Source organism: Cebus imitator, unplaced genomic scaffold (assembly GCF_001604975.1).
Source record: "Cebus imitator isolate Cc_AM_T3 unplaced genomic scaffold, Cebus_imitator-1.0 Scaffold487, whole genome shotgun sequence".
Taxonomy (NCBI): Eukaryota; Metazoa; Chordata; class Mammalia; order Primates; family Cebidae; genus Cebus; species Cebus imitator.
The window spans coordinates 1,255,114-1,280,592 of record NW_016107802.1 but is presented as its reverse complement, the minus strand read 5'-3'; the positions used below and the strand labels follow the sequence as shown (position 1 = coordinate 1,280,592).

At 40.5% G+C, this 25,479-nt stretch overlaps 1 protein-coding gene across 6 annotated transcripts in view; it reads left to right on the top strand.

Annotated features, from left to right (window-relative positions):
* Positions 1-25,479, top strand: part of PRKCQ (protein kinase C theta) — a 143,316-nt gene that overhangs the window by 52,596 nt on the left and 65,241 nt on the right. For 4 of the 6 annotated variants that reach the window (XM_017513198.2, XM_017513195.2, XM_017513197.2 and 1 more), the window contains exons 2-8: positions 3,656-3,782; positions 7,596-7,795; positions 11,316-11,376; positions 19,597-19,759; positions 20,890-20,921; positions 21,017-21,102; positions 24,425-24,554. In XM_017513198.2, coding sequence (XP_017368687.1) covers positions 3,665-3,782; positions 7,596-7,795; positions 11,316-11,376; positions 19,597-19,759; positions 20,890-20,921; positions 21,017-21,102; positions 24,425-24,554 — 790 coding nt within the window. In that variant the 5' untranslated portion in view covers positions 3,656-3,664. Of the gene's footprint in view, positions 1-3,267; positions 3,482-3,655; positions 3,783-7,595; positions 7,796-11,315; positions 11,377-19,596; positions 19,760-20,889; positions 20,922-21,016; positions 21,103-24,424; positions 24,555-25,479 lie in introns of those variants that run through there. The other 2 variants (XM_017513196.2, XM_037733002.1) reach the window with 2 other exon arrangements.

The following is a 25,479-nucleotide window of genomic DNA, read 5'->3' as shown; positions in this document are numbered from 1 at the left end:
TTTTTTTTGAGTCTGAGTCTTGCTCTGTCACCCAGGCTGGAGCGCAGTGGTGTGATCTTGGCTCCCTGCAACCTCTGCTTCCCAGGTTTAAGCGATTATCCTACCTCAGCCTCCAGAGTAGCTGGGATTACAGGTGCCCCCCACCACGCCCAGCTAATTTTTGTTTTTTTGCAGAGAGAGAGTTTCACCATGTTGGCCGGGATGGGGTCGAACTCCTGATCTCATGTAATTTGCTCACCTCAGCCTCCCAAAGTGCTGGGATTACAGGCATAAGCCAGATGCCCAGCTTATTTTATTATATATTTTAAATATTATAACACTTTTTACATTTAAATTAAGAATTAAATGTTAATTTAGCCTCAAAGAAAATGCATTATTAATTTCTAATGTTATTTTTTCACAGCTGTGTTTGCCTAACTGTAAATATTCAAAAGAGCTTAAATACCACAGAGCCAAAGCTATTTTAATTTTTTAAAGGATTTGATCATTTCCCTTTAGTAATTTGAGGCCACTTTTGATTAAGATTTTAATTTAATATGCAGCTTTTTCATATATATTCTTTTTACTTTATAATTTCTGTATTTATAATCCATGCCTTAAAATGCCAATTGCATGTATTTCTTTTCTTTTGGTTTTTAAATTATCATATAGTAAAGTTCACTTTGGCTTTAGTGTACAATTCCATGAATTTAGACTTCCGTGACTACTAGAACAATCAAGCTGAAGAACAGTTCTGTCTTCACCCAACATTTGCTCATTTTGATCCTCCCTGCTCCAACTCCTGGCAACCACTGATGTTTTTCTTCATATTGTTTTGGATTTTCAAGAGTGTCCTATAAACGCAATTATGTAGTATCTTATTTTGAATGTCTTGCATTGCTCACATGACTGAACATTTTTCCACAATTAGTTGCAACTGTGTTTTTTGTATCTTGTATAGTTTGTGCCTTTGCAATTTCTTTTCTTGGGTCATGAACAGTGCTTTTCTTAAAATTTGTATACCCTTATTATGTAAGAATGATGTTAACTTATTTCTGTTGCACCAACCATTGCTATTTCCCGGGGTAGGTCTTTAAGTTTGGTTATTTTCCTTAAATGTATAAGACCTTACCAATAGGAATAACACTTGATTAATAATATTGTAATACTCTGGTGATGCAGTCTGATGCAGTATCCCTAAATCTGGGAAAGATTGTTAAAAAAAAAAAAAAAAGTTAAAGATGCATTATTTCTAGTGTGTAGGAGTTGGAAACAGACTAAATATGTAGCTTTAGACTTTAAGAAAGCAGATCATAGAGCTACAGACAGTAAAATGTCATGCAAGAATGACAAGGATGCCTGCAAAGATGTCAAAGAAACTTGAAAAATTTTTATAGTAAAATGTTAAATTAAAAAGCCAAGTATAATTCCATACCCACAGGATGATCATAGCATGTAGAGAAAAACACAAAACTTGCTAATTTTAAAAGATGAGGGAAAATAGATCAAAATAATAAGGGTGGAAATATTGAGAGACATCTTACTAACTCTGCATGTCTTCTTCATTTTTCATTATGATCACCTGAAAAGCTCTCTGAAGTACATGGAGAAAAGCACTCTGGGTAGTTCAGGTGTAAAATGCTGCCATCTGCCTGAAAAACTCACTCTTGAGCTTGAGGTTCTATTCAATGATGTGTGAAGCTTACCCCACAAATACCAATTCTGTCTTCTAGATGTCAAATATATGTCAGATCATGTCACTGTGACCAGACCTTTAGAAAGAGGAATACTGACTTGGCTGCCAGACAGAACGTACATGTATTGGACAAATAATCAAAATGCTTAGAAGTAACAGAATACTGCAAGTGAATCTGGCCAAATGGCCATATCATCTGCATTGCTTATTAAGTAAGAAATCATTGTCTAGGCAAGACCTTCAGGAGAGAGGGTTTTGCCCCCAGCTCTCTTCCTTGCTGTAACGAAAGCCCTGGTCACCCCAGAGGTTTCCATCTCTTCCTGAGACAGCATTTCCCAGATACCTGCTGGGCTGCTGTTGCCTGATTAGAAAGCCAACCTGGGAATAGCAAAGCGACACCAGGAAAGGCCAGAGTGCTTTAACTCAGGTTTGATGAGTCAGTGATCCCTCCAGACTCAAAAAGAATTAAGGAAATCTTCAAAAAATCCCTACATGGCAAAAACTTCCATAAATGAAGATGATTCTCAGTGACTTTTTCCTGATTTGTGGAGAAATGAAGTTTTGTCTAAAAGATCCAAGTGGCCCAGGAAAGAAAGGATTCTCAAAGAAGCTCTCTCCCGAGAACTCACAGCTGTTAGCCCCGCTCCTGCCTAGGAATTCTAAACTCATAGGGCCAAGGGGGCTCCCTAAAGACAAATGTTTACGACATCTACCTGCTAATTCAGCAGCATGATAGATACAGAACCCAACAAATCATGATGTTTACACAACCATCTCCTTTAGATAAACTTTCCAAACTCTGCAGGAAACTAGGACTTCATTAATATCTGTGAAATTAACAGCACCTGTCAAAAGCTCCTAATCTGTCTCTTGTAGAGCCAAAGAACACTGGCATTTAGCGTACTGGAGATCCCTTACGGCTTCGCTAGATGGGGTATTACAGGTCCAAAGTTTCCAGTTATGTTACTCCTTCTCACTTCCAGGTTTTTATTATTTCACATAGTTTTCTTTCTTTATTCAAAGGCAGAAAAGACAACCAATGCTTTGTTTCTTTGGCTTGGAAAAAAATATGAGCATAAAATGGTCAAGAAGAGAGAGGGAGCAAGGAAGTAACCTTTTCACTGAATATCAGATGATAATTTCAGATTAATGGAACCTCAGGAAAGTAGGTAAAAAAGAAAAGGTATTTCGTTCACATAAGTGGTCAGGACATTCAACAATGGAACAATAGATGAAGAATTAGACTAGATCTCTGGATTTGGAGCCAGCACTTTGGTAACATTCATCTAAACCTCTTGAAAAACATGCTGATTTTGGGGTTTTTATCAAGTATTTTGTTCATCTTTAGATGATAAAGCCCTTTTCTATGGTAGTCAATGAATTTGGAGTTTTCTGCGTGGTTTGTTATGTTCAAAGGCTGTGTGTGTGTGTGTAACTGTGAAGAAAGCAGACTTTTTTGAAAATGTCCAAAGTAAATAAGGATCAGCTGCTGAATGCCTTGGGCCAATCCCATTACACACATAAATAGACCATGTAAGAATTTTGCGGTGTCATATTTAACTAGTGTGACTAAAATAGACTCGCTCTTTATAAACTCATTTTCTGATCACTGTGTGCTGTTTCCTGGGCACCTACTTGAATAACAGAAGACATAAAACGTTGGAAAACTTTTGCCTCACTCTGCCACGACTAGGCCCCACTCCATTAGGTTGAGTAGAATTAACTCTTGAGTTCGTTCTCACTAACAAGGTTGAGTGCAGACTTCCAGAAAGCTGCTCCCCTCGGCAAGTCAGTGTGTGGTTTGGGGTGAGTCCAGCAGTGTCCTCTGCAGAAGGGGAAGTGAAAGCATTCGTTCAGATGGATAGTGGACCCGTTTGAGGTTCTGGCTGTCCGCGATAAAGCATTGGCTAAGTGGACATGGGGCACCAAAAATATTCTCTCATAGCCCCCAAGCAGCGCTTGTCTTTTGTCGTTTTCCAGGGTGCAACCATGTCGCCATTTCTTCGGATTGGCTTGTCCAACTTTGACTGCGGGTCCTGCCAGTCTTGTCAGGGCGAGGCTGTTAACCCTTACTGTGCTGTGCTCGTCAAAGAGTATGTCGAATCAGGTAAGCTTGAGTGGGTTTTCAAAGCAGGGGAGGAGGAGGAGAATCCTGCTATGAACTATGTATGAAGCAAAGTCTTCCAGGACATTTGACATCATCTGGTTGAACCAAATCCTACCGTTTAGGACACTGAGGCCCAACAAAGTCAAGGACTTCCTTGAGGACACACATTTCATGATGGACTCTAAACCAGGACCCGATGGCCCACCGGGGGCTCTATTTCACTGTGTCATTTTTCCTGCTTATACAAAGAGAAAATTGGTTTGGGGAAATTACGTAAGGAGTTAATAGGAAGGAACTCTAATGAGCTGAAGTAGAACATGGCCCTATGTGGTTAAGCCTGGTTACATTAAATAAGTCTAGGTAGATTAAGACTGCATAATCTTCCAACCAACTCTAAAGTCTGCTTACTGCTGCTTTGACAAAGCTGCAGTGGATATTACAAAGCATCTATAATTAGCCATTGGAGTCCAAAGTTCAGAACACGTACTTTTGCACTTACTAAGGTCTTGGCTGAATAACAGAATAATGATGTTTCATCAAGTTTAAAATATTTACAGGCAGCTCGAGCTGGAAGAGGGGAAAGTGGGACAGCCACCCAATGCCCCATTTGTGGGTTCAGAATGTTCTGTTCCAACAGTCTTACGTGTAGGGAATCTCTCTGTGGTCACGACAGCCAGCTTCCACTCTCTGAGATCCTCACCACTGCATTGTAAGTTTGTCATGGATTTCCAAAGGAAAAGTAGGAGGGAGGTGATAGCCCACAACTCTCCTGGCTGCACGCCTTTTCTTGGTTTCCTATGTGCATTTTGACTTTAGCAGACACTTTGTAGAGAATAATGAGGGTGGATGCAGGTTTGCAGTAACTGTGGAAGCCGTCACACTTCACTTACGCAAAAGTGTTTATGGGGAGACCGCTGCAAGAGTGCTGGGCCCAGAGCATAGAGAGGAAAAAAGTCAGCCAGAATAGCTGAAAGAACTCAGGAAGACTTCCTTCCCTTTAGAGCATCTATTCTTGCGAAGAAAGTGGCAGTAAACAAAAATATAAACAGCAGGCAATGAAGGAACAAAAAGCGGTGTAACGGAAAGAGAGGGACTGTGAGCAGAGAAGTGTGTTTGTAAAGGGTTGTCCTGCAAAGGCCTGTGATCAGGGACATTTGCAGATGCAAGAAGAAACTGACGCAGATGTTGGGAACCTCCTGCTAGATGCTCATAATTTAGATTCTGGGGTTCCCAAACCTATTTTGCACCCCAACCAGAAGACTTTTTGCTTCACAGCTGACTTCATCCTTCCAGCCACTCTGAACACATCAAAGCCGGGGAGACTGTCTGAATCATCTTGATTTCCTTTCTGCCCAGAGTTCTCTCCTGTTTAGTTAAAAGTGTGAATGCCACTTGCTCCCAACCTAAAACCTTTCAAATGTCACAGACATCTTTGAAGTGTAAAATGTCTGAGTTTTTCAAAGCCATTGACTTAATGGGTCTCTTGGATCCAGTTCTCTCTACCATCTCAGGTCTCCCTGACATTTGCCTCCTGAGGGCCTTTTTTCCCCCCTTCTTTTGCTTTTGCCCTTGCCTTTGAACTTGGTCTAATCAGCCATGTGGATCAAGAGACCTTGTCAAAGAAGGAAACTGGTTTTCCTAAATATTAGCCTGTGGAGTTGGAGGGAATTTAGAGATTTTTGCTTTTGATTTTCTTTGAGGTTTGTTCTGAAAAGAAGTCACTCTGAATATTATCGTTCAATATTTACTTCTCCAGAATTTAAACACGTTTCATTTCTTGGGGTGTAGGGCTGCGTTTTCCACACTAAGCCAACAGAACAGGGACAAACGGGCCACAGGGCTGTGGGGCTATGGGTCATTGAAAATGGTAACATTCTAGATAGACGGGATCCTCTGTGTAGGTGATTACAAACCTGGTGAATGAAAATGTAAAAAATACCTTGCTTCACGGATTTTTGCCCCTTCTCTGGGGATCTTTGGCCCTTTTCTCCAGGCACAGAGAATGGTTATAGTCAAAATGAATTATCCGAAAGGGAAGCTTCAAGTCTGTGGAAGTAAAATGTGACCATGATCATTGATATTGCCACTGGTTTCTATAAAGCCCAATCACCAGTCCGAATTTTTTTTAACCAACCCATAAAAAATTTCCCCTTTCTATTCCACCTTTAGTAGTCTCATAGTTTAAATCTTTCCCAGCCGAGTTTACCTAACATTTGAGTTTCAAGCTTATTCAACTCCTTGTATACCCCCAAAATAAATATTAATTTAACAAATGCTAAACGCCTGCTCTGTTTAGCTTTGTATGTTGGATAGAGGGGCCCTCGAAAGCTAGAAAGGCTTTATTTCCTGGCTTTAAGCGGATTTTCCCCTTTTGTTTAATCGACATCTCTGAACTGTTAAATCTGCCACTTAATGTGCTTATATCACAAGAAACAAACACTCAAATGTAGGTTTCTGCTTCTGAAATGATTAAACAATAAATACCAGAGAAAATCCAATGCGCATGAAAGACAGGAAAAACTCGTTAATTAGTAAACTCTTTGCCAATCACTGAGTAGCTTTAGGGAGGTGTCCCCTAAACCGACCTTCCCGTCTGTAGATTCTGCCCCCCTGTAGATTTCCAGGGCTCCTGCCTGCCTGCCTGCCTTTCCTCACTTGCAGGCTTGCAGTCTTCTTCAGCCTCGCTGGCTCCATGGGTGAAGACCAGCACCACCTCTCTGAGTTGTTCATCAGCTTTTGCTGAAGGTGCATGATACATGTAAAATGTATCTTCATCCAAGAATTAGAGAAGGAAATAATGGCTCATTATGCTTTAAAGGTTACTGCCTCTTAGTATATTTGTGTCAAATGGAAAAAAATTTTAAATATTTCTTAAAGGAGCGTTCATTAGGTGCTTAAATTATGCCACTTTGTCTTTCAGATGAACACACAGTAGTTTTGTATTGGCTATGTTTTACCCAGGGCTAGTGAAGTAAATCAGTCATAGGATCAACACTTTATAGATTAACAAAGGAGGACCTCAAAGGCATAACAGATTTTTTTAAAGTTTTCTGCTTAGGTGTTTACACCGAAAGTAAAGCAACTAACTGTTGAATAGGAAAAGAACATTTGGAAAGCAAACCAATAATCCCCATAGACAGTTGTTTTTGAATAATTATAGAAAAGGACGCTTCTGGTCTTAAAGCTTAAAACTTGCATTTGTTTTATTATAAGAGTTTCTTCCTCAGGAAAGGATCCCCATGCCTCTCAAAAAATATTAGGGAACTGAAACTCACTAGATCATGGCATCCAGAGACTGAAGCGCCAGTCCCTGGCTCATCATGATTGCTTCCTTACCCCTCCTGTTCCTGTTTTCTCATACAAAGTTACATTTTTTCCCTGCCATATAAATCCCTAATTTTAGTCGGTCGGGAAGATGGATTTCAGACTGAGCTCTCATCTCCTCAGTTTCAGTACCCTATTAAAGCGTTTTTCCTTGGCAATTCTCGTCGTCTGTGTCATTGGCTTTCTGTGCAGTGAGGAGCAGAACCTAGCCCAAACACCTGGTGTTTCGGTAACAATTTCCAGTCCAAGGCATGAGCACACTGATGTCTGAATTATCTACATTGGACCTATAAGGTTCAAGGCATCACCTTGCATCTAGACCTGGGGACTGTCTCATTCTGTCCCATATTGTCTGATTGTTATGTGCCACTTTTGTCTTCCCAGCAGAATTCTATAGGACAGAGGGAGCAGCTGCTACTGTTGAATTGAACTGAATTATTTTCCAGGCCTGGCTGAAGGAGTAATGAGAACATACCTTTCTGTTCCTAGAGAATGGGCAGATGTATATCCAGAAAAAGCCTACCATGTACCCACCCTGGGATAGCACTTTTGATGCGCACATCAACAAAGGAAGAGTCATGCAGATCATTGTGAAAGGCAAAAACGTAGACCTCATCTCCGAAACCACTGTGGAACTCTACTCACTGGCTGAGAGGTGCAGGAAGAACAACGGGAAGACAGAAATATGGGTAATGTTGTGTAAAGTGTATGTCCCTAAGCATGCAGCAGATGACTGGCTCACAACTCCCATGTCAGTCTAAAGGTGTGTGATTACACTGGCCTCGGGTCACCAGGCTCCCTGCCACTTCCTTACTGGTGATTTGATCATGGCAATGGTTATCCTTTATGGGCTGTAGAATTCATTGACATCTTCAGATCTCTTTGATGCCTACATCAAACAGATGTAGAAAGTCTCTTAGGCTATGATAAATTGTTATTTATTTAAAGCTGTTAAAGCAGGCTTGAAACTATCACAAATTCCCCTTGATTGGGGGATGAGTTTTTGTCTATCAATCCAGTTGTCAGTTTCATTCACTTTTTCAATTTTGGAAGAATGTATGTAAGACTTAATCAAGATTTATCAAATGACAATTCTAATGCTTTTATTTTATTTGTTTTTTTCTTTTCAGCAGAACTGCCAGAACAAATGCTTTTAAACTTAGAATTTACTTGTTTAACCCAATAGACTCAGAACACATTGAGATATCAAAATCTTAATTTTATTAAACTTCGTCCATACATTTTTAGAGTAAAAAGCTATCAGAATGTGAGGGGATAGAACAAAGATCCGTTTAATGTTTCGTCTTGTGTCTCCATACTTTGACAGTTTCTATAACTTTTCTCAGCTGTCATAAAATGGCTTAGCTTATTCTAACTAAGAAGTACATCATACACAATTCATGTCAGCACCCCAAGTTGTTAAAAACCTAGATTATGGTAGCAAATATTTATAAATGTTAAAAGGAAGATTAAAAGAATGAAAGCATTAAAAAAAATCTAATGAAAATTTCTGGGGCACAAAACAAAGGAAAATAGTAAGAAACTGTTTTTATATTATCTGAAATCCAGAAAATGTTTTCAAATATTTGTATCATCTATGCCAAAAGAGAGAATCCTGACTTTCTGCTCCTTACTTTCTGTAACTCAGATTTTAAGAAATCCACCCAAAAGACTTTCAACTCAGATTTTGAGAAATCCACCAAAAATATTTTCAAGAACTCAGATTTTAAGAAATCCTCCCAGATTTTCAAGTCACAGGCTTCAAATGGGAATGATGTAAGCCTAAAAACTAGGTTTTTGTGTCAGTTTTGTATTTTTGACCTAAAAAAATTAGTGCTTTTTAAGAAAGTATAAAACTCTTTGCTTGTGTCACTAATTTTTAGAGACAAATATATGCCAAGATTTTTTTTCAAAGGTGCCCATGCCCATGCTTACATATATCCAGGTAATTTGGTTGAGCAGCATCTACTCAGCACTTGTGTGTAGGTTTGGGGAAAGGGTTCCTGGGGCCGGGCGTGATGGCTCACGCCTGTAATCCCTGCACTTTGGAAAGCTGAGACGGGCAGTTCACCTGAGGTCAGGAGTTCAAGACCAGCCTGGCCATCATGGCGAAACCCTGTCTCTACTAAAAATACAAAAATTAGCCAGGCATGGTGGCAGGTGCCTGTAATCCCAGCTACTCGGGAGGCTGAGACAGGAGAATCGCTTGAGCCCAGGAGGAGGAGGTGGCAGTGAACCTAATCATTTTATGAGACAGAAGCAGGAATGGGGGAAACTGAGGAAGACCAGTTTATTTGGCCTATCTAATTTTTTTTTAAAAAGTCATCAATCCCCCAATTTTAAAAATGTTATTCTATTCATGTTTCCTTCTCAATTAATGAAAGGATAAGTCAGGGACAGGTATCTTCTTGTTAAGTAGTCTTCACTGATAGGCAGCTTGCTGTTCTAGTTGTAGCTCTTCAAGCTGCATGTGATTTCTTGCCTAGAATTTTGCTAATTTCATTCTTACCAGACTTTTCTTTGCATTCCAAGATTATTTAGACATAAGCCCATGGTGGTATTCAGATGCTCATTTAACCAACTAGCACACTTTTTGCATTTTTAAGCTTTGGTGTTTTGTTTTGTTTTTTTTTTCCTAAGGCTATTTCTTAATTTACTTGTATTTTATTTTAAGGGCCAACAGGTTGTTTGGGACTTATATTTTCCCTTACTTCCATTGGATTCTGCTTTTCTAACACTAATTTCGTTAAAGAAAATGATTTTCTCAAATTTGCCTTTCATGTTTCCATATTGAGACACACCTTTTGTTTTCCCACGGTTGTGACAGTTTTTACGGTTGTCTCCCATTCACTCCCCAGAATGTGTTGGAATGTGACTTTCTATGGATGCTGCTTTTCCAGTAGCTAACTAGTTTAATTTCCTTCATGTCTACTAAATACTGAATATTGCCAACTCTGTGGTCAGCTGGTGCCAATTTTCATCATTCCATTTGGAAATGGGCCCCTCGCCCCTAGCTTTTCCATCTCCATTTTTGCCTTCATCTTTACTCCTTATTCCACAAGCCAGAGAACAATGGTGCATACACGCTGTGTCAAAAGCATGTTTCTTTTCATTAATCTGTTGAAACTCATGAACATTTACAGTTGTCACAGAAGCACAAGCTTATTTTATCATAAAATTCTCATAGCAGTAATGCTATGACATAGGCGTTGCTATTGTGTCCATGTTTCAGATGTTTCCCAAAACTTAGTGATTTACACAAGGTCACATAACCAGAAAAGTATTTAGCCATGATTCAAATTCAATCCTGAGTTCCACAGGACATTACTTGCTATTTCTTAGTTATTCTGGCTAACCTGTCTAACGGATGGACGTAATGACCAATAATGACTTTCAGGTCCTCTTCCTTCTTACTCTTGTTGGTCTGTGAGTGGCATAGTGGGATGGTTTAATAGATTACTGACAGTGCTTAGGTTGTCTTGGACTTGGATTTGTCTTTTCTTCTCCTTATGTCACTTTATGGGAGATCCTACATCAACCCTTAAAATGACACTTTGTTCTGGTCTCTTCTACATAATAATACAGCACTGAAGTATCTATTTATATGCATTTATAAATTCCTTCCCAGACCAATGTAATTAAAATTTTCTTTAGTGGACCATCCAAGACTTTCCTATACATACAGTCTCTCTTTGTGAAAGAGAAAAGCCACCCCCATTGAATGCCCTGATTAACCTAGACATGCATCCCAGGTAGAAAGAAAGACAGGGGTCTGGAGGCAGCCTCAAAGAGGCAGGATTTATCTCTCCCTCCAAAAGAAGAACTTTTTCCCCAAGGAAGCCAGTCCCCGTGCCTGTGATGCTTTTGTCATGATGAAGATCTGGGTCTACCCTGTGGCAGTTCTTCAGATAAGCAACATCACAGGTCAAGGAAACCAAATAGAATCTGTTTTAGGATTTTCTTTCTTCCTTATGCACGTTCTTATCTCCAAATAAAAATGAATGAATTGCTGGGATGTTTTAAGAAAAAGAAAGGTGACTGTCATGGTTGCTACAGTCTTCTGATGACAATGAGTGTGAGTACAGTGGAAAGTAACAATGATTGTATTCTGTGTTGGAAATCTCCCGCCATCGTCAGTAGCCAGTGATGTCGTTGAACTCAGGGCTTGTTTCACATTCTGACTGATGTTTCTCTCCTTCTCCCAACCAGTTAGAGCTGAAACCTCAAGGCCGAATGCTAATGAATGCAAGATACTTTCTGGAAATGAGTGGCAAGTGACATTTCTTCTTTCTGTTTGGGGGTGAGGAGGGCATGGCCTTCTCCTCAAATGCAGCTTATTGTACCTTTGTGATTATCATAGAAAAGAATCGGGAGAGAAGAGAAGCAGGGAATTGTCTTAAAATTCTCAGAGGTGCTCAGGCATGACTTGAAAAGACACTAACTGGGCCAGAAAAACATAGACATATAAAACATGTACAGCGCTTGTTTTTAAGTGATGTGAATCCATATGCCCAATGCTCTTAGCATCTGTCTTTATTTTAGTTTGGAAAGTCAGCCTAAATACAAAAGACTGTTCATGTGTGGTGATGTGTGTACATATTATCTATGTTTAAATGATGTGCTATAACAAGGCACCATACTATCAATAGAACACAAAGTAAGTAAGAAGTCAATAAATATGTTCCATAAAACTAGTAACAAAATGCTAGTACTTAAAGTTAGTCACCTCAAGTCCTTTTAGGAAGAAGAAAAGGTGAGAAACACATCGCTAAAGATTTTTGGTTCCATGTTACATACGGACTTTGGCCACAGAAGTTAAATTTCCTGGTGCAATGAGCTGAGATAGGCTGTCAGGGCGGTGTGTGTGAATCAAATCCCCCTACTTATAAAATCCTAAGCCACAGCATGGACGTGTAAACTTACTGATGGTAAACTGATTTCATTTTTTCCTAAATTATTGTTATTGCCAAGAAGAAGTTAGTTTGACTTTATACATGTATGGTGCTTTCTGAGTTTTGGCTTACCATATATAATTCCTCAGGGTCTAAATTCAAACAAATACATCAGAGAAAACAGTATTATGAGCTAATCATGGAAAACTTGAACACTCACCAGATATTTGATGATATTGAGGTGTGGTGATTCATCATTTAGGTGTAATAACAATATTGTGGTGATGATTTTTTAAAAGGTGTGCTAATCTTTTACAGATGTATACTAAAATATTTTAGATAAAATAATATGATACCATGGCTTTCCTTCAAAATAATCCAGTGGCATGGGGTGTAAGATGGACAGACCATATTGAAAGAGAGTGACCATCAATTAATAATTGCTGAAACTGAATGATTGATACTTGAAAATTCATTACAGTATTTGCTCAACTTTTACATATATTTGAAATGTTCTATAATAAAATTTTTAAAAAGAATTACTGAGAAGGGAAAAATGGACTCTGAAATTTTCTTTTTCTTCTTGGAAGTTGTAGATGTATAGTACATATAGTATAACTTTTAAGTTAGCTGAGATAGAATGATTGCAGGATATTTGAATATCCAGATTTGCATAAAAAGTGAAAATACTGACCTAAACAATAATGTCAATGATGTTTAACTCCTTGAATAAAGAAATATATTCCTCCCATTAGTTTAAAGCATGACCCAATGTAAGTTGAAAAAAGGGTTCTGTCTGGTCACGGCAGCTCATGCTTGTAATCCCAGTACTTTTGGAGGTCGAGGCAAGCAGATCACTTGAGCTCAGAAGTTCTAGACCAGCCTGGGCAACATGGCAAAACCCAGCCTCTACAAAAAATTCAAATATTAGCCAGAGTTGGTAGTGCATACCTGTAGTCCCAGCTACTTGTGAGGCTGGGGTGGGAGGAGCGCCTGAGCCCAGGGGTCGAAGTTGCAGTGAGCACTGATTTTGCCTCTGCACTGCAGCCTGGATGATAGAGTGAAACTCTGTCAAAAAAGAAGGGAAGGAAGAGAGGAAAGGAAGAGGAAAAGAAACAAGAAAGAGAAAAAGCAAGGAGGAAGGGAGGGAGAGAGGGAAGGAAGGAAGACAAGAGAAAAAGCAAGGAAGAGAGGGAGGGAGGGAGAGAGAGAAAAGAAAAGGAAAGAAAAAAAAGAAAAGAAAAAGGGTCCTTCATCAGGATGCAGGTATTTTTGATAAATGATTTTAAGATCCCTGCTTTGTAAAACAATTCTATGAATATTCCTCCTATTCCTGTGGAACTTAAATACTTTATTAGAATGAGAGAGCAAATTCAGTTGGGCAAAAACAATGATATTTCACAGACAATAATGACATAAGCCTAGGAAATGTTTTAAAAATAAAACTTTGTAATATTTAAAACTTTTAATATCTGGATCCAAATTGACACTCCATCTCTAAATTTGTGTGTGTGTGTGTGTGTGTGTGTGTGTGTGTGTGTGTGTATGTATATATATAATTTAAAAATCAAAGTTATGGAATAACCTAGCTAGAAAATTTCTTGATGACGAGTGGGAGAGTACAGGATGTCACTTCCTTTTAAGAATGCTTATCAACAATCTTGCATGTTCTTCCCATGTACCTCAAAACCTAAAACGCAATTAAAAAAATAATAAAAATGAGGTTCATGTATTCAAAAAAAATGCTTATTAGTATAAAAAATCGTCTTCTGAAAGATTCAGAAAAGCAAAACGTGTTCTTCTACTTAGGGAGCATGAACCCAGATTGAAGAGGTGGTACAGATTAAACCATTAGATAAAATTATAACCTAAACCACACAAATACTGATTAACCCAGAGATCTGTGTGTGTTGCCTTCATTTCAGAAAGCTCCACAGTGCACGCATTAAAGGGTAGGAAGAGTTGAGTTTTCTAAAGAAGAGGGATGGCCTTGCAGGAGGAAAAAGTGAAGTCTTGAGCAAGAATATGCCATGGGTGAGGGCTTTGGGGAGAACAGCGTAGGTAGACCAGCAGGCTCCTGCTGAAACCAGAATGAAGAGTCAAAGAGAGATGTTGGAGGGCCAGAGGAGTGTGTAGTCTTAGGTTGTGCTTTGCACTAATGGGAAAAATGTACTTTCTCTTAAGGAATTACACAGTATTAGTCTACGAAATTCCACTTACGTTATGGAAAGGTGATAAAAATATGGTCTAGGAGTGTGGCTACAGGAATAAAATAAAAGGAAGGGTCTATAAGAAAATACAGCCATAGCAAGATTTCACAGTAGTGCAGGTGAAACATCTACAGAATGCCTGTTATATGTACACAGTTGAGATGTTTTATAATTCTTTAAAAATGAGTCTTAGAGCAATGGCTAATGTCTGTAATCCCAACACTTTGGGAGGCCATGGCAGGAGGATCATTTGAGCCCAGGAGTTTGAGACCAGCCTGGGCAATGTAGAGTGACATTGTCTCTACAAAAAAATTTAAAATTACCTGTGTGTGGTAACACATGCCTGTAATCCCAGCTACTTGGGAGGCTGAGACAGGAGGATCACTTGAGCCCAGGACTCCACAGATATAGTGAACCAAGATAGTGCCACTGCACTCCAGCCTGGGCAATGGAACAAGACCCTGTCTCCAAATAATAATAATAATAGTAATTACTCCTTATGTAAGTTGAAGGGAGGGAAAAAAATGTTAAGAATCTCTTAAAATAGCTAGACTGGGATGTTTGGTAGGAGTGGCAGTGGTGGCAGATATGAAAGAAGAGGAAAATGAATGGGGGATCAGGAATTCAAATTTGGATAACACGAGATAATATCATGTCTCCCGTGTTTCTCTGCCATGGAAGCCTGAACTCCTCTATCTCACCAGGAAGTAAAGGCTCAGCTTCCCATAAGAGACTACTTTGTTCTTTCTCTTTGAAATCCCCGTGTGTTGGGTTTTTGAGCAGGGGTCAGTTTTTCTCTTCTTCCTCTGTTCTCCTATTATTACTCCTGTGGCTTCAGAATTCTGCATGGCTGTCTCATGCCCCCCTTTCTATTTCACACCTTCCTACGCTTCTCTAACCATTCAGTAACCAACCTCCACCCCATACATCATCACTTGGAATTCTCCACCTCCAGGGGCTTACACTCAGAACTTGCTTTCCCAGAGCTCATCATCCTCCCCTGTCAATTCTGCTTTTCTTCTCAACCAATAAGTACCATCCTTTAGTCCAGTTTCTCTTTTACCCCGTGTATTAGCCCATTTCCGGCATTAACTCCCTACCTCACTTCCCATGATAAGCCTCTGTCAGCACCCTTCTCTCGTTACTTCCCTCTTTGCCATGGATGTTCTGATCTCCAAACCTTGCATTCTCCCCTCTCATTCTCCATGGCTTTGCTAGAAAAAGTCATTCAGCTGAGTGTATTACAAACAGGTGCCATTAAATGACATTCCTATGGTTCAGACTCTGTCTGGCATCTTAGCAGACCTCTCCAACTAGATCTCCTGTACTTACACATTTGAAGGGGCCAAATTAAAAAGTATTGAAAATTACATTTACCATGTTCATGAGTAACCTATTTATTTTGTAACTCAGTATCTCTTAATTATATAATAAGTCACTCCACAAAACCTGGAAGTAATTTTTATTGTCTCCTTTTCCTTCACCTTCCATGAATGCATCAGTCAGTTGTTTGTGTTCATGTTGTCTAGTCAATATTTTTTTTCATTTCATTATCTAACTACATCCTTACTACCTCCTACTATATCCCATCCCTTCTCCTATGGTGGTCCTAGAAGGAACAATGCCAAGCTCCAATCCAACCACATCAAGCCTCTGCCCCTGCTGCAGCATTCCAGCATCTGCAAATCGTCTGTAGGAAAATGTTCAAACTGATCTGAAACCTACACATCCTCTGGAAGTGACTGCTGATCTTTTCTGCTTCACCCTCTGCACCCTGGCAATGCCCAGCTAGTTCTGGACACACACACACACACACACACACACACACACACACCCCTGAGGAACCTTAGCTCCATAGCTTTGCTCATTCCCTTTCACCCAGAGAGAGCACCTTTGGCTTTTCCCAACCATACCTTCTTCCACACAGTAGTAGGAGTTATCTGTCCGTCAGAATTCAGCACAGAAACATCTCTGCCAGGACCTTTCTTGTCCGCCTTCCCTCTTTCTCACCTTCACCTACCTCTACCTGCTTTAGCTGGTATAGTTTCCTCATTTCCATGGTCCTGTAGCATCCTGTGAATATCTCTGTTCTGACATTTGCCACACTGTCTTTCCTTCTGACTCTTAACTCCTCGCAGGACAGCCACTGTCAAAGCACATCTCATTAATTCCTTTAACTTCGCCGCCAGGTTTCGGGGGAGGCATGCAGGAAGTAGGCAATGGATGCCTGTTGGACTGTTCAGTTGGACTCACCTTGGCCCTTACAAATTTCCTTCTTTTCTTTTTGATTTCCACACAATGGCTGTTACTACCGTTCCCATCCTCCGTGGTTTCTGGGGGTGCCTCATTTTCCTCTGATTCTGGGAGGTTGACCTTGCCTCCAATACAATTGCTGGAGACCCCATCTTCTGCCTGTCTCTGCACTTTAGGGTGCAGCTGCTTCCTCCAGCCTTCTCCTGCTCCTCTGCCTCTGAGACAGCTGCTCCCTTTCTTGGTTGCACACCTCTCATCCCAGCAGTCCTGCCCTTCAATACACTTCGCCTCTGACATCCTCAACTCTCCCTTCTCTCTGCAGTTTCCTCCTCATTGCCAAGACATGCTGTATTATCCATCTTCCCCAATCTTGAACACCATCTCTTCTTTTTTTCATCTTTTTACCTCCACGAGTGTTTTTTTTCCTTCCCTGACATAGTCCTTTAAAAAGCATTTTGTATTTATCACTTTCTGTTTCTTCCCATCTATTTATATTCTTAGACCCTAAGACTCTGGCTTATAATTCAACCAATCTGCTAAAATGGCTTTCTCCACCATTATGAGTTCTCACAAGCAGTTCCTGCTTCTTAGTCTTCAATCTCCTTGATACTTCTCTGTCAGACAATGCTGGAAACTCCATTCTTTTTTGGCTTGCCTGATGCGATATTGTCCAAGGTTTCGTCTTAATTTTTCAGCTGCCTCTTCTTGATCTCCTTTGCCATTTCTTTTCCTACTTCCTAAAAAATATGGGTACACATATCTCTGAGTCTGTTCCACACCATCATATATTGCCTCTTAAGGCTAGCTGTTGCCGGCCCACATCTCCCTGACATGACTGTTAGCCACGCAGTGTGAGGAATCATCTCATGTTTCTTTAGCACATTCGGCAAAGCAGTTTACTCAAAGCTGTTTGTAGTCACTTGTGATTTGAGTGACTACAAACAAATGATAGGCTAGATGACATAAATATATTAGAATCCATTAGTATAAAAGAAAAAAAGTTACAACAATCAATGAGCTCATTCAAACCAGTAAATAGAGAAATATAGTCAATACCAAAAGAATTAAAGAATTCTATGTTTTTACATTTACTTTTGTATAACGATTGAAACAGAGGATAAAGGAAGTCACAGAAAAGAGCAGCGTATAAATTCATTTCTGGAAATTCCTGATATTTAAAAAATATATAGTATTATAATCTAATGTATAAATTATACATATAAACTATATATATAGTTTATAAGCATATGTTTAGATATATATGTATAAAATATATTTAATAAAATCTAATAAACATGTTTAGATATATATGCATAAAATATGTTTAATAGACATATAAACATATATATTTTTTACAGTAAAATAACTGTATAGGGTCCCCAGAATAATTCGCTTCCATTCCCTGCATTTAAAAGTATTTTTATATTTATTTTTATTTTATTGCATCTGGACCAAAATAGAAACAAGTCACATGTTATAAACAAATGACCTACTACACCAGTCACAAGTTGTAAATAGATCTGCACATTTATGCCAGAATTTGTGAAAGAAGGTGATTAACTCAGTGACCCTTAATTTAACCCCTCATTTACCAAGCATAATTTATTATTTCCAGCCTAGTTCCAAGTAAAAAGACCTAAATCACCTACCCTTAAAGTATTAGGCAAAGCGCTATGTCCCATCTGTGTAACTGTTAGAGGGTTTCTGGAAATTCTCTTTGTCTGGGGTTGCCATAAAACAGATCTATTGACCGCTGTAGAGAAGGCTTGAGTCCTACAATGTGTCCTGGGATGTGGCTGGATTCCTGGGGGAGGTTTCTACCTGGGCAGTTCCTCCTTTGTCTACTTAGAGTGTTTGTAGCCTAGCCACTGTTAGGGATTGGACAATAAGGTACCTTGGAAGATAATTTTCCTCAAATGCATTGTGAGGCTACTCCCACCGCTTAGCCAGAAGAGAAGTAATTTAGTTTGAATATTATTCACTCTTTGTGAAATAGAATGAGCCTGCTATTTAAACTAAACCTCAATTTTTTGTATTTGTAACAAAATAGAAGAAATGATCCAAGAATCTGCAAGCTATTATAAAATTATAACTCTAGGATTTAAATTCATTATCCTTGTTTATTTATTCATTTATTTGTGTATTATTTTTGCTATAGCATGGTTATTTTTATTTCTTTACTGTTTCCTGTTATTCTCTCTCACCCGCTGGAGTGTCCATCATGCTATTTAACCATGACTGCTTTGTGATTTAATGTTTCCTGAGAACCTAGGCTTGAGCAAGGGCATCATGAGTATTCTCAAAATTTGACTTTCTTAGTTTTTCAACCTTTTGGAAGGATGTCATCCAGGTATAGAGCAGTGTAAACAGTGACTATCCAAAGCACTTTCACCAATATTCATGAACCCAGGGTGAAATGAATACATTGGGTCTGATGCTTTGATGCTGATGACTGGATAATGCACAGGATTAGCTAGACACTAAAAAACTTCAGTGAGCTATTAATTTTCTGGCCTTTTCCACATTAGTAAATATTGTTGGTAGCTGGCATGTCTGATCACTTGGACATCAGGAACCAGGACACGATGTCCCGAAGTTCCTTTGCCCTCACACAAAATTCTGGTTAGCTCCCTCCTGTCTACCCAGCCTGTCTACAGCAACCAGCTGTAAAGCATCCTGGCGCCTCTGAAATGCTGTTCCCAAGATGCTGTCAATAACCATGTGATTCTCTAGAATTACAGACAGGAAAGCCTTTGCCACTTCCTGCCTTTTCGGGCTGAGTCATCATTGACAGTGATGAAGAGAGGTTGATAGATACCTTGAAAGTTCTAACCTCTGGTTTTGAAACTTGAAGATGATAGCTCAGCCCACTCAAAGAGGAGCAAAGGATTGAGACAGCAATCCAACTTCATGGCTTTCATCCTCTAATAATATACCCTATGATAAATCTGTGTTTTAGAATTAAGGAAAGGTGCTGAGTGTGGTACCCACCATATGAGTTCCCGGAATGTTACTGCAGGTGCTCAGTGCTGGTCCTCCTGGGTCCCCTGCCCATCTCCCTCCCCTCCTGACCGAGCTGGAATAGGAATAGTCCTGTAGCAGAACTTCACTTTCTTCCCCATTCTCTTCCTGTAGACACAAAGGACATGAGTGAGTTTGAGACAGAAGGCTTCTTTGCTTTGCATCAGCGCCGGGGTGCCATCAAGCAGGCAAAGGTCCACCATGTCAAGTGCCACGAGTTCACCGCCACCTTCTTCCCACAGCCCACGTTTTGCTCTGTCTGCCATGAGTTTGTCTGGTACAGTAACTTGGCATCTCCCTCCAAACTTTGGGTTATGGATTTTGTTGCATCTTCTTAATCCTCTAGGCTGGCATGCTCCACCATGGGGGTGAGCTGGAGTAAGTCCTACCTGAACGTCGTCAGGAACCTTGCCTGAACTGAGATGTTTCATAAGGAAGCCAGGTCTAGTCAGGAAGAATGCCCATGGGATTTTAGTTTCTGCCTCAATGGGAGGCGACTGGGATAAGTGGAAAGGAGCAGAAGTGGAAGGTATCTTTGTTACAAGCACAGTTTTCCAGTTTCATAGTCAAAACTTCCCCCACCTAATGACCCAACTGTGCTGGCACTACGTTTTGCAACAGACAGCACTTTGCCATTGCAGCTAACAGTGTAAATGTTTATAAGTCTCTTGGGTATCTTAACAGCCATCACACAGATCAGTTTAAGCCTCAGTAACCACATCGCAAAGGCTAAGGCTATAACAGAGTGGAGACTTGAAATGACTCCTGTTTCTGGCTCTCAGCATCCTGGCCTATTAAGGGATACTCTTCCCTTTAGGCTTCTGCAGAATCTGTTAATACATAGCTCCCACTTAACCACGATATCCACAGGCCAGATAGATTTGGCGGGTTTTCATCAACCTGCTTTCATCTAATCACTTGAACCTCCTTTCTCTCTAATCATAAATGTCACTCAGGAATCGCTCCTACATATGAGACTTTGTCAGTTGCAAATATTCTCAGATGCTCAGAAAGAGGAAATAAAATGCTACAGATGTCTTTGTTCATCTGTCGTGAGCTCAGTGGGGCCATGAATTTTTAAATCTAGCACAGGGAAATGTGCTACAAAGAGTTCATGATTCATGCATTTTCATTCATGCATTTTTTCTCTATATATGTTTGTTTGGAAAATACAACAATGAAAAGGAAATCAGCTGCTTCTCATTTATTTAGTTATCAACCTTTTTAAAAAGCACCTTAAAATGAAAAACACTTTGTTAACACCCTTGGCAAGCGGTACACCAGGGCTGCTGATCAGAAACTGCTCTGCGATCTTAGGGGGTTATGAGATCTCATTCACCTCTTAGAAGCTGCTGGTGCTGATGTTGATACCAACATTGAAATAAATTGGCGTGTGCTTTATTACAGGGGCCTGAACAAGCAGGGATACCAGTGCCGACGTAAGTAAGAGGGTTTCAGTTGTATTACCATCATTCTTTTTACTTAGTTATACTTTAGGCTATGAAAATCTTAAGCTGCATTTTTTTCTTTTCAGAATGCAATGCAGCAATTCACAAGAAGTGTATTGATAAAGTTATAGCAAAGTGCACAGGATCAGCTATCAATAGCCGAGAAACCATGGTGCGTATTTACACTCCTCTTTGATGTGCAGTGATTTTTATCAGAACGTTGAATGTTACAGCCCATGGCCTCTTCTGAATAATACCAGAACTTGACTCCTTCCATTTATCTCTGAACATACATCTCCCTAAATACTCTTTTATCTTCAGTAATGGTTCTCACCAAGCTACCTAAACCAGAGGATGAGTTAGAAAAGCACCAGGAAGAATTCTCCTGGCTCTACTTTTCCAGAAAAACGCCACAGAAAGTGGCCAGAAAGCATAGTTTAGGTTAATCATATGAGAGCGATCCTTGTGGCAACCCCAGCTAGAAGTGGCAGCAAAGGAGCAAATAAAGGCAAATGGCGATGACATACAGCAACATGGCGTTTACAAGGTTGGAGATAAAAACAGGGATAATTTTTATGTTGAGAAGCAAATATTTCTTTTAGAATGAACTTTGAGGTATAATCTGAAGACAAATTATATTTTACGTAATGGAGGAGGGAAACCAGGCTAGCATGTGGGCAGCCTATCATCATGAATTTTAGATTTTTTACAATGTGTATATATAGGAGGTACAAGTGCAGATTTCTTTTTTTCTTTTTGTTTTTTTTTGTTTGTTTGTTTGTTTGTTTGAGGTGGAGTCTCACTCTGTCACCCAGGCTGGAGTGCAGTGGTGTGATCTTGGTTTACCGCAACCTCCACCTCCCGGGTTCAACCGTCTCCTGCCTCAGCCTCCCGAGTAGCTGGGATTGCTGGGATTACAGGCATATGCCACCATGCCCGGCTAATTTTTGTATTTTGAGTGGAGACAGGGTTGCACCACGTTGGCCAGGCTGATCTCAAACTCCTGACCTCAGGTGATTCACCCGCCTCAGCCTCCTGGAATTAGTGCTGGGATTACAGGTGTGAGCCACCACTCCCAGCCAACCAGTGCAGATTTCTTATATGCATATGTTACCTAGTAGGGAAGTCTGGGCTTCTGGTGAACCCACCACCCGCAGAGTGAGTATTACACCCAATAGGTAATTTTCAACCCTCACTCCCTCCCATCCTCCCACCTGTAGTCTATAATGCCTGTTACTCTGTAAGTCGTTATGAAATCTTTTGACTTCCTTTCCCACCCTTTTCTTCTTCATTCCACAAATCCTCACTGGGTATCTGATTCATGGAATATCCTGTGCTCTTCTGATGACTGCATAACACAATATGTAATCAATATTTGAAAATTTGTGTATCTTACATAATTTTCATTCAAAAGTCTTCAAACTCCAGTGTGTATTATTTTACACGTCCAGCACATCTCAGTTCTAACTTACCACCTTTCAAGTGTTTGCCAGCCCCATGTAGCTGATTGGTTTTCATATTGGAAAGCGTGTACAAAGTCTTCATCAGCCATGGTGTCTTGAGCCATTTGGGCCTGCATTCAAGATTCGAAGTAGTCACCTCCCAGCCTGGACCTTGACCTATTAATTGTTCATATTTAAACTGTGGAATATAAGTGAGTCCTGAAAATTATTTTTTTCTTGTTTGAACATGACTATCGTTAAGTCCTGAGCACATTTTAATTGATTCTAAACAGCCATTCTAAAGAATCAATGCTGACCAGTACCCCTGGCAGGAAGGTTAGATTATTGCTGTGCTGGTGAGTAAGGCTTCTTTGCTGTGCACCTTCCCAAAGGAACTGTTGAATTAGAAACTTCTGCAGAGGTGATAAACCTTTAGAAAATAAAGCATTTTATCCTGCACCAGAATATTGACATTCTTACCAGGAATCTACTACCCAAGTGTTTTGTTGTTGTTCATGCCATAAGTTTCATTTGAACTCTGGAAAACTTTTTGTTTTTGTTTTTGTTTTTGTTTGAGACAGTCTTGCTCTATCACCAGGCTGGAGTGCAGTGGTGTGATCTTGGCTCACTGCAACCTCTGACTCCCGGGTTCAAGGGATTCTCCTGCCTCAGCCTCTCGAGTAGCTGAGACTACAGGTGCATGCCACCACACCTGACTAATTTTTGTATTTTTAGGAGAGACACAGTTTCACCATGTTGGCCAAGATGGTCTCGATCTCTGGACCTCATGATCCACCTGCCTCAGCCTCCCAAAGTGCTGAGATTACAGGCATGAGCCAACACACCAGGCCTGGAAAACTGTTTTTTAAAAAATTCTGTAATATGTCTATCACTGGCATCCCTCTCCCACACACCTCTCCCCATCCCCCTAAGCCTTCACATTTATTTTAAGACAGAAAAGAAAATGGCTGGGCTCTGATTCTGACTGCCAAGCTTATAAATATCCCAACTAGAGCTGTGTGACCTGGGCAAGTTTCTGACCTTCTCTGTGCTTCATCTCCACATCTGTCAAAGGAGGATAGTAATAGAAGCTACTTCAAATGGGGTATTTTGAGATTACATGAGATGTCACCTTGTGTAATAGATGATGCATGTGACATATTTTTTAACCGCACCTGGAAGGAACTGCTCCCTCCTCTTGCCACCTCAATTCATGAATAATAGCGTGAAAATTCATCTCACATTAGGCTATAATACTAATAAACCTGTAGAGATGTTTCTTTTAAAGAAGGCATTTTTTTGGCCGGGTGTGGTGGCTCACACCTGTAATCCCAGGACTTTGGGAGGCCAAGGTGGTCAGGAGATTGAGACCACCCTGGCAATGTGGTGAAACCCTGTCTCTACTAAAATATAGAAATTAGCTGGGTAGGGTGCTGTGCGCCTGTAATCCCAGCTACTCAGGAGGTTGAGGCTGGAGAATTGCTTGAACTCAGGAGGCAGAGATTGCAGTGAGCCGAGATCTCACCACTGCACTCCGGCCTGGCAACAGAGCGAGACTCCATCTTTAAAAAAAAAAAAAAAAAATGGAGTTGTTTTTTTTTTGTTTTGTTTTTTGTTTTGTTTTACATCTTCCAGAGGTTAAAAGCACTCATTCTGGACTGAAAGAGAAAAGGAAGTATTTATATTAAAACAGGAAGGGAAGCTTCATCTATTTAAATGGGAGCAGTGCTTCCTTAGCGCTCATTTGAATAACTCTTGTGCCCTCTTCCTGAGCTGTTGGCCTGTCTGTGCAGGTCCTCAGACTTCAGCTGTCTGCAGGGTGCTTGCTACATACAGAAGGCAAGCATGCCCCTCACCTCCAGTTGCTGGGGGCTGCCTGCCTTCTTCAGGCATGACTGCAGGGCTTCGCAAGTGACAGTGATGGTTTAAAACATACAAAATGCCAATGCTTTCATTATGATCTCTGTTAGTTATGCTAAGGTATCTGCAAGGACATCAAAAGTTGGGGCTCTGGGGACATACACATGGTCTCCCCTTCTGCCTTTCTTTCAGTTCCACAAGGAGAGATTCAAAATTGACATGCCACATAGATTTAAAGTCTACAATTACAAGAGCCCGACCTTCTGTGAGCACTGTGGGACCCTGCTGTGGGGACTGGCGCGGCAAGGGCTCAAGTGTGATGGTGAGTCTGGTGGGGGGTGAGCATGGCCTGACCTGGACCCCCTGCGGGATGGATAGAGTGAGGCTTTCTGGGAAACAGGAGGGAGGATGGAGCCCAGACAAGTCGTGATTGTAAGTGTGGTCTTCTGCAGCAATAAGCCACTACGTTCCTTTCCTTGCACGTGCAATGCCCTCACCCCCACATCCCAGAAAAGTACACAGCAGTTCAGGTTCAAGGTCAAAGCCCCTAGCCCATGATCACCTTCTGTCATATCATAGCCCTGGAGGAAACAAAGACAGTGTTTCTCCTCTCACGGGTCTTTCTACCAATAGTTTCCTCAGTGAGTTCTGAGCTGCCCCTTCCTAATTTCAACAGGCGTAGCCGTGTGGTACCCCAACCTTCCTCCTCTGCACCTGCCAGTAAGATTCTCTCTGTCATCTCAAGGAGCAAGCCCAGCACATTCATTTTGCTGACGCATGGTCCTGCACAGAAATTCTGTGACATTCGTTTGAGCATCCATCCCTAAACCATTGCTGTGGACTCCAAGTGCCCAGTAAGAGGCTGGCCCAGCTGTGACCACCATTGCCTGTTTTCTGGTCTTTCCTCAAAGGCCAGAATCACAGCAGAGTCTAACCCGCCATTCACTACTGATGGAGTTTCTCAGACCTATCATCAAAATAAACAAGGCAAGGCTTTCTTGCTGTGAAACTCCAAGTTGCTAAGGCAATAACATTTAGAAGCTGAGATGCTGTTACACTAGGATTAAGGACCAGGGAAGGAAAAAAAAACTCACAAGGACCAGCAAAGCACTCTGCTTTCTGTTTGGGATGAGACAGGGACAGGGCCCAGAGAATAGAGCCGCTAAAGGAGAGCCACCTGATGCATATAAACTGTTTCTTTTTTTTTCTTTTACTTTTTTTCTTTTCTTCTCCTTTTTTTTTTTTTT